Raw genomic sequence first — 10,191 nt, forward strand, 5'->3', positions numbered from 1 at the left:
CCCGGGTCTGCGGCATGAGAGTCAGGCGTTCTAACAAGGAGGCTAAAGACTGCAGCCTCTAGCGTCTGTCGCTAGAGCGCCTATTGAGGTCAGAGGAGTGAGGTTTACTCGCACCGCGACTACTAGCTGGCCTCCGTTACACTTGCGTATTACGTGTTTAGTCTACAGGTGTGCGCGTTTATGACTGCGTTGTCATCGTGTCCAGGCGCAGGGCCTTCATCAGGTCTGGATACGGCCTGGATCCGACGGACTGCTGTAAAACTTGGGATAAACAGAGAAACTAAAATTAGCGTAAGACGCCATCCTTCTTCTGATGTAACGAGTACATCAGGACTTATGGGAAGTGTTCCCGGTTCACTACTTGAAAATAGTTAACTCCACATCAGCTACATAAATTAATCAACTAGGCATTCAGAAACGTCTTGTTGCTTCTACATGTTGTCACTCTCTTCATTATTGTCCGACTTCGGTTTGAACATAAAAGGCAGAACAGTTTCTGAGATTTTAGTGCGTGTCTGCGAGCTGTTGAAGCTCCGCCCCCTGTGCCGGGAGCAGCAGCTCATTTGCATTTAAAGGGACACACACAAAACAACGTGTTTTTACTCACCCTCAAAAAGGGACAATTTTAACATGCTATAAAAAATTATTTGCGCAGTTTTTTTAGCTAAACCTTCACATACACACTCTGGGGGCATCGGACATCATTATTTTACATCTTGTAAAAATGGACATTGCACCCCTTTAAAAAAAGGGTCCCTTGAAAAAAAATTCTTCATGCCTTAAAATATCTTGAATGTAACTCGACAGCCTTGCCTCATTTAGTATAGCACGTTCTATGAATATGCAAATGAGCCCCGCCTCCACTCACTCACTCATCTCAGAGATCCACTGGTTGACGATCACACGTTGATCTGATTGGTTACAAGGTAGTGTGTGACGTCAGAAACACCAGCGATTTCAAACCGTGTTTTTGAGACTGTCTTTGGTTCACTGCAGTTTTAAAGGAGAACTCCGGTCAATTTTAACATTGAGCTCAATTTTTAGTAAATTTGGAGTGCTGTCAATACAGAGAACAACGACAAAAATCGGTGTTGCCTACACTGTGTTATCCTCTTTTTAAAATTTGCATCCTATTGACTTGAATGGGGCAAGTTTTAAACCTGCTTTTAGCCTCTTATCATCCTTAATGTTTCATTACAAGTGCCCAGCCATGTTGAGTGATTCCTTCAGAGTGAACACGGTGAATCTGACTGCAGTAGATGTGAAAGATATGAATAAAAATGATGTTATATCAGCCAGCGCACAGACCTGTATTTAGTTCCTGTTTTCGGTCGAAGTCCAAAGTAGTCGATTGTCGAGTTGAAGCGCATAGGTTTAGTTGCTTAGATCACGCGCGTGAACTCGACAATCGACTACTTTGGACTTCGACCGAAAACAGGAACTAAATACAGGTCTGTGCGCTGGCTGATATAACATCATTTTTATTCATATCTTTCACATCTACTGCAGTCAGATTCACTCGTGTTCACTTTGAAGGAATCACTCAACATGGCTGGGCACTTGTAATGAAACATTAAGGATGTTAAGAGGCTAAAAGCAGGTTTAAAACTTGCCCCATTCAAGTCAATAGGATGCACATTTTAAAAATAGGATAACACGGTGTAGGCAACACCGATTTTTGTCGTTGTTCTCTGTATTGACAGCGCTCCAAATTTACTAAAAATTGAGCTCAATGTTAAAATTGACCGGAGTTCTCCTTTAAGGAGAAAATACTTAAAGCATATTAAAAACACCACATAAACATATAAACAACATTAAAAGCGCTTGATTATCACCACAGGGGCGCTTTAAGAAAGTGTTTTGGAACAACAACAACATGCTGGGATGTGTGTGACTTTACTTGGTTGTGGATTTAATGGATGGATGGGCCTACAGTAATGGCCAAAAGTGATGTCCGGAGAGGATATTTGCACAATATTTGCTTTTAATGACACTTAAGGTTCTATTAAACAATCAAAATATGAAGAGTATGTTTTGTTGAGTTAAAATGACAAAATACTTGACAAAAAAATAACTGACAAAATAATTTGATAAGAAAGGCAAACTCCAGCATACAATTAAATATGTGTTTTATTTTATTATACAAAAAAAGGCACAGAAAACAAAAATCTCAAGGGAAAAAAACGTACATTGACTATATGTAATTAGTTATTAATATTTTATTGGTTCTCCCGTGTTTTGATTACAGCAGCCGTTCTCCTGCTGGGCATTGTGCATGCTTTTCAGCTTTGCAACTTCTTTCCAATCCTCCTTACGTTCTTCCCAAAGTTGAGCTTCATTGTAAGACCTGCATGATGTATCACATGTTTTTAAAGGCTTTAAGGTCAAGGGACTGAGGAGTTGAAGACAATTTTGAATCATTATCATGTTGGAAAATACACATTTGATCTCAAAACAGATCCTCTATTCTTGGCTACATTGTGTTCAGCAGGATCCCCAAGTCCATTTTCAAAGTCCACTTTCCTTCCCAACACCTGTGTCCCCAATACCATTACGTTTACCATTAATGCATGCTTTTCAGCTTTGCAACTTCTTTCCAATCCTCCTTAAGTTCCTCCCAAGGTTGAGCTTCACTGGAAGACTTGCAGACATATACAATCCCCAATACCATTACGTTTCCCATGACATGCTTAATGGTGCCACGCATCCTTTTGGAAGTAAAACACTCGTCGTCTCAAAATCTACAAATAATTCCCCAAAAATTACAAATATATAAAAGGTACAATATTCAGTTGGATTTCAGGAAGTGTCTATAAGATCATGTCAGTAAAACCTTGTTTGTGAACACGGGGAAGTGAAACTTGTGACACGCTGACATTATTTCCTCGTTCCGCGTATTTCACCTACAATTCATGAGAAGTTAGTCAGATTCTGGGTCTAAAGCAGCTGAACGGCTGAAGTTACGTCTGTGTGATAATATGTTGTTGGTTCTGATTCTGAGTATTGTTCAGATGAATTGGGTTTACTCTCAGGATCTCCAATGGCCTCTTCACACAGTGTGCAGCTCAGACAGACTCACGGTGACGTACAGAAGCTGCGGTGAGATCCGTGTCACACACACTACTGTCAGTGAGATGTTTTAACAGAAATTGATACTTTTATTCAGCATGGATGTATTCAATTGTTAAAAAGTTACACTAAAGTATGTTACAAATATTTCAAATAAATGTCGTGCTTTTGAACTATATTAGTCAAAATAAAAAGGTATCATGGTTTTCACACTATTTTTGACATTGATAATAATCATAAATGTTTCTTGAGCGTCAAATCATCATATTATACTGATTTCTGAAGGATCATGTGACACTGAAGACTGGAGTAATGATGCTGAAAATTCAGCTTTAATCACAGGAATAAATTAGTTTATATATTCACATAGAAAACGGCTATTTTAAATAGTAAATATTATTTACATTTTTACTATATGTATTGTATTTTTGATCAATGAAATACAGCCTCGAGGATAATAAATCTCACGACCCCAAACTTTTGAATTGTTTATAAACTCATATGCACATTTTTGAATGTTTGTTATTTTTCTGTTGTTTGATTGACAGCTTTGATTACAGGAATAAATGACAGTTTATATATTCACATAAAACAGCTATTTAATTTTTTTACTATATTTAATGTATTTTTGATCAATGAAATGCAGCCTTGGTGATAATAAATCTCACAACCCCAAACTTTTGAGTTGTTTATAAACTCATATGCACATTTCTGAATGTTGTTTGATTGAGAGATGTCAATCATTTACATCAACTCATGATTTCTTATATTCAATTCAAACCCCTGAGTTTATCTTAAAATGTATTTCAAATTGCCTTTTTTTTCTGATCATTGTGTCAGACCCTTTGCAGGATGTAGGGTTCACTTTCCTGCCTTGTCCTAACAGATTGACCGATCCCATGAACATCAGATTGGCCTTTATTTTGAGTGAGTTTTCATCTTTATTAATATGATAATTTCAGATGAATGAAATCCAGCCTTGACGCAGTGACTGTGTGTCCTCTTACAGGACAGTCCATCGACGAGCTTTACTTATCACTGGAGCTCCTGATAAAAGACGTCTATGTATACGGTCGGGACGAACCCCTCTGTCTTCCTCGGTTCCCACGCTTCACTTTTTGTGGAAGCAGGAGAGGAGGTGAGCACAAGAAGCTTTTGGTTATGATATGCAGTGTTGGGGAAAGTTACTTTTAGAAGTAATGCATTACAATATTGCGTTACTCCCTTAAAATGTAACTAAGTAATGCAATTACTTAGTTACTTTTTTAGAAAAGTAATGCGTTGTGTTAATTTTGCGTTACTTTTTTCCCACCTGGGCTGAGCTTGTTTTTTTTATAACACAAACGTTCTACTTTTGGGCAAATATAAAGATCCTTTCTCAGCAAAAGTTAAATAATAATCCTCCGGCTGAAGGAAATGTGTACAGTAGAGGAAAGCAAACAAGCAAACCTTTCTATCTATTTATAGTCATTTCTGCTTATTAAACTGAATCATCGAAGGTCAGAGGCAATACATTGGTCAATAAAGTGAGATTAAATGCATAAAAATGTATGTTTTATTTAACATATTTAGTTATTGGAGGTTTGCATAGTATTCTGATTCTGCATTTCACTGATTTTATTCATTTTGAGGAATATTTAATATTTTTTTGTGCAAGTGAGATGAGTAAATGCTCACATTTAGTCTAGAACTACAATAAACATGTTCACACACACACACACACACACACACACACGTTTCAACATGAGGACAGGAGAGCTGTCAGTCAATAAATGGGAAAACAAAGTAACTTGTGTTACTTATTTGAAAAAGTAACTCAGATATTTTGATGTAAATTTTAAAAGTAATGCGTTACTTTACTAGTTACTTGAAAAAGTAATCTGATTACGTACTCAAGTTACTTGTAATGCATTTCCCCAACACTGATGATATGCAATATGAAATTATTAGGAACAATTTATTTAACTTTAATTTCTCCAGAACTCATCACCATAGATTCATCATTTAAGTCAAAAGTTGACCTTCCTCTAAAGGTTTGGCTTTTACATCTCATTTAAACATCTATGGTTTGATCGTGAGCGTGGGAATGAAACGTCTTTATTGCATTATGTTTCTTCCACAGGGTGATTTTCATCTTAACCTACGTGCAATAAACCAAGATGGCTTCCAGATTGTCTGCGTGAATGCAACTATTTCCATCCAGTGATCCTTCAAAACTGGAGGACCTGATCTTCAGCTGAGTGCTTTCTCATGTTGAGCTCAGACGTTATTTCAGCAAAGCTGTTTAATCAAAGTTATTTATGTTGTTCCTCTTTGGGACATTATTGTTGTTTCTTCAAATGGGAATTGAGTGAATGTCAGCATGCTTTCAGATGATTTCATAATTATGTTGTTTCGCCTTTGTTAGACCTTTAATCTGTCAAAAAACCTATGGAAATCCATTAGTCACTATGGAATTAAAATCAACAATTCGTATTTTTTTGTGAATATTGCTAGCCTGGGTTTCCCCAAACTGGCTTTGCGCACCGCGATTTTATTCACGCTGAAAGGCAGTCTGGAGACCATGGACCAGATTTTCGCCTCGTTTAGGGAACCAATCACAGAACGGGGAGGGAGCAGCAAGACGATGACGACATGCGACACAACTAAGCAGTTTGTTTATATCTATGGATTCAACATGGCACCAGACGCGATTCACGCGAAGCTACCTTTTGATGCAGCCTTAGATATTGTTCTAAGTAGTTTAGAACGCAAGTTTATTTTGAAAAAAGAGCAGCTTTTGGCGTCTCTACATACGTCATCTGGTATAATGGAAACGATTGGCTATGAGCGTACAGGCGCATTTGATAGACATTCTTAGCACCCAATAAACGGCGCCGGGCATTCGTAAACCACGCCTCAAATACGAGAAAATGCACATGTGGTTCCCAGACCCAAGTCTCAACGAGAATTGGGTCTGGCGTTAGCCAGGCTAGAATATTGCAGTATTTATTGTATTTAAATGTTTTACCCGTAAACATCATTATAATTCATGTTCCTCATCATTTTGAATCAGAATAAGTTCCTCTTGCAGCTTCTCTTCTCTTATCTGATGGCGAGGGCGGGGCTATAACCTGTCACTCATGAGATCAGCCAATAGCAAAGCACAACCATCAAAATCAAGTCTTGAACAAGTCATTTGTTCGGATGCTTGTCAGAGTAGGCATGTCTGTTTCATGCCAAAAAAAGAAAAAAAGATTTAGTCTATATTACAAGTTGAAAGATATACAAATAGTGAAAAATCCAAACATTTGAATATTTATTTTTTTGAAAATATTTGTCATTAATTGTGACTGTGCCAGTTTTATGGAAGTAAAATAATGACAAATGTTTTTGAAACAAAAAAGCTTAATGAATTGCACTACTTGATAAAACCCTGCTTGATTTTTAATGCATTGTATTTTTAGGGCTTGCATTTATATGGGCTCAAATATAACATGGTATTAATATATATTAATATATAATACATTAATAATATATTAATATTATTATTTGAATTTATATTTAAATTGTATATTTAAATACTGTGAGTATTTCAATTCAAAACATTTCAAAGAAATTTTCATTATTACAAATTCCATATTCACCTTTCAGATTTCACTTCCATAATATTAATTCTGTTAAAAAATACAACCTATAATATTCTACAGACAATTTTCGGTCCATTTTATTTCGCTTTACAAATTCGCTTCCACAAATTCAGTGGTTCAAATTCGACAGAAAATTCAACATTTGACATGATCCGGGAACTGCAGGAATATCAGTGGATTGCCGACTGATGATCTCCAGCTGTTAGTCGTCCTCGCCAGCAGGGGGCGCACGCGGCTCTTGATGAAGAAGCTATTATTATTATTACTGTAGAACAACGGGTGAGAGACTCATTCATTCATAAAAACGGATTAAAAACAAATGAAAACAAGCCTGTTTATTTCAAAAACATTTGTCATTGTTTTACTTCCATACAGTTTTGCCTAAAATAAAGCTTATTAATAGCCTGTGTGAAGTGAATATAGCCTAATTATTATGTTTTATTTTCAATAAAGCTTTAAATTTCTTCAAATTATGGATTTATTTTTTAATTCTATATTTTTAGGATGCTTAAAATGCTTTATTATTATTGTGATTATTATTATTATTTTATTTTTGCTCTGAAGTTATAGCTAGACAGAAAAAAAAAATTGCAAAGATGATTTCCATTATATCATTTATGAAACACAATGCACAGTTTGAGATAGGGTGGAACTGACACTGCTTTGGAAATGTTTCCTGACCTTCTCCTGCTATGCATACGCCATATATCATCAAAAATATGTATGTTTTGAATGCTTATATCTTCTAAATGTGAATTTTGGCATTGGTTTGGAGCACACTACCTTATAGATAACGGTAAGGCTAACATATACTAAAAATAACTAAAAACATATACCATAAATTGGGGACAGGCCTACATGGGTGCTTTAATGGGATTTTTTTTTTTTTTTCGTCTTTTTTTTTTTTGCCAGTACACTAAATATATTTCACACAGAAGTTTCACATGCAATTCTGACTTTCACCAAGAGATGGAGACATTAACATCTCATTTCTGCGGCTTCAGTCACATCTTCTCACATCTCTGCTATTGAACTATTCCTCTGGATTTCCCTTTAAAAACAAACAAACATTATATGTATTGTTATATGTTGTATTGTATTGTGTTGTAACATGTTGTCCGTGAATGCATGGAAACAAAGTTGATGCAATCAACGGATGCAATTAACTAAAGTGAAAATTGGAAAGTTTCACAAAATATTAATTAAACACCATATTTAACTGCAAACAACACAAACCGCAAAGTTTCTGCTCTTTAATGATGATAACACACACATTCATCACATGCCGAATATTCATGAGGAGTGATGTGACCTGATAATCTGGAGACATACAGACCTAATGTATGCATGCAATATTAAACAGGGATCTGGTTGTGTGAAGTGTCTTCATGTCCTCAGAGATGAGATCCTCCTTCCTCATTTCACATTTACTTGCTTATATTCTCATGAAGAAGGAAAGACTGCGCGATCGCTGATCACGTGCATTTAGAAAGTAAACTCTTCTCATTTTGAAATGAGAAAATGTAAGGCCAGCTTGGGAATTTTATTTCGAAAACACAAGCTAATGGTCATCACAGAGCTGTTTTAATCCGTAAAACAAGCGAGGCCATTAGGCTATTGCATGTGGTCAAACTAGCATTAGCATGACACATTTAGAAAGATCAAACTTAAAAGTGTTGAGCCATTTAAAGAGACTATAGGCCTGGAAACAAAATGATAAGAATAAACCTTTACGAAAAATAAGTTTAGTCGAGTGTGCTATTCTTTTAAACTTAAAATAAGAAAGTATACTTTCAGTCTTCTCAGAAATATATTTAAAATTGCACTTATACTGAGACAAGTAAGTATATTTGGCCTATGATCTTTTGATCGAGATATACTTAAAAGTAATTAAGTGGCTCGTAGTTGTGTTTGGTAGCATATTAAATACTTTTGATGTAAACTGATGTAAAATAATAGAATGTAAAATAACGTGATCATCAAACATTAAACACCTAAATAAGAAAATACTAGCCTATACTTAAAGTGCAAAAACAATATAAGTTTTGTCAAAAGAAACTATAAGTGTAACGCTATGTTCACTTAAACTAAGAAAACTACTAAATTATAGTTTAATGAGAGTATACTACAAAGTGTACTTTCATAAACTAACAAAAATGTGTAGTCTTTACAAACGCTTTACACTACAAACAAAAAACTTGCGTACTCAAAGTTTAAAGTACATGTAAAAGTAGTATACTTTATACAGTAAAAAGTCGTATTGAAACAGCACATTTACACTTCTACACTGATATTATTATACCTACTACATACTTTAACTTTATTTAAGGTAAAGTATTCATTTTTTTAGCACAATAGTTTCCTTGATTAACAGGTTGAAAAGTCAACAACAGTTTAACTTTGTAAAGCATCAAACAGTGATTACACATGCGCTTAATAAGCATGGTCACTTTATCTAGTCGACATTTCAAGTGGATCAAAAAAGTTCATCAAAGTTGTCCTAAGACAAGAAGCGGTATTGTTCAAAATTCATGCATAACTTTGATGAAAGGTTTTGATCCACTTCAAATGTTGACTAGGCAACTGTATATTACAACGAGGACGACTCACAGACGTTTCAGTGGCTGATAAATACATAAATGTCTATACATTTAGACAAATAAAGGTTAATGGGACTGTTTGGATATATTTAAATGAAAGGAAACAGAGAACCACACGGGAAGAGTTTGTGTAATATTTGTGTTTTTGTTTTGTATTGATTTCATTTAGTTTCTTTTTTTTTCTCTTTTCTTGGTTTCTCTTCTGATGTTCAAAATTGAAAATCATCATCCTTGTGTGTCTGTAAGATTATACATTTGTGTATATTTATTTAGTAAAACATGACTTTCAATGTATCAAACTGTGGATCATTCCTACACACATATTGTAAGAGCTTTTGTTAATAAAAACAAATCTTAAAAATAATAATAATAAAGGTTAATGGCATCCGTGGTTCCATAAAGAACATTTAACATCCATGGAACCGTAAAAAAAAAAAAAGGTTAGTTGAAATATTACTTTGGGAATCCAAGACATTTTTGAATCAATAATGGTGTTTATTAATAAACAGATTACTGGACTAATTGTTTGCGCCCACAGTAACCGAATCCAGCAACACGAAGAGAGCAACACAACACAACAAACGACCTTCATCCTTCAGGAAACCTGTTTTTTCACTTGTTCTCCAGCCACCCGTGTCTTTGGAGAAGCTGAACCCTGCGAACACACATGTGCTCACTGAAGAACTGCTTTAAACACAGATATGCTGATTTTGCCACGTTCAGTCAATTATTGCTCCAAATCGGAGTGCAATAGTGCAAAAATCATGTTGTTTACGGCTGTTTCTCGTCCATAAAGAGCATCATAAAGCAGCAGCCGTCACCCGTCCAGCACAGGCCCTGACTATGAGCTTTTCATCTGTAAACCGTGCCGGGATGGCTCTGAGTTGCTGTCC

At 35.5% G+C, this 10,191-nt stretch overlaps 1 protein-coding gene across 2 annotated transcripts; it reads left to right on the forward strand.

Annotated features, from left to right (window-relative positions):
• Positions 1–2,840: 2,840 nt before the first annotated feature.
• Positions 2,841–6,430, forward strand: ly86 (lymphocyte antigen 86). Of its 2 annotated transcripts, XR_013796364.1 has the most exons (6): positions 2,871–3,099; positions 3,910–3,996; positions 4,079–4,207; positions 5,050–5,102; positions 5,192–5,551; positions 6,045–6,430. XR_013796364.1 is itself a non-coding variant. In XM_079602184.1 (5 exons), exons 1-5 carry the CDS (start codon positions 2,979–2,981, stop codon positions 5,273–5,275), a joined length of 474 nt encoding a protein of 157 aa, XP_079458310.1. In that variant the 5' UTR covers positions 2,841–2,978; the 3' UTR covers positions 5,276–6,289. The 2 variants fall into 2 exon arrangements, 1 of the variants encoding a protein (XP_079458310.1); XM_079602184.1 differs by having other exon boundaries at positions 2,841–3,099; positions 5,192–6,289.
• Positions 6,431–10,191: the final 3,761 nt, after the last annotated feature.

This window comes from Phoxinus phoxinus, assembly GCF_949152265.1.
Source record: "Phoxinus phoxinus genome assembly, chromosome: 24".
In the NCBI taxonomy this organism is placed as follows: Eukaryota; Metazoa; Chordata; class Actinopteri; order Cypriniformes; family Leuciscidae; genus Phoxinus; species Phoxinus phoxinus.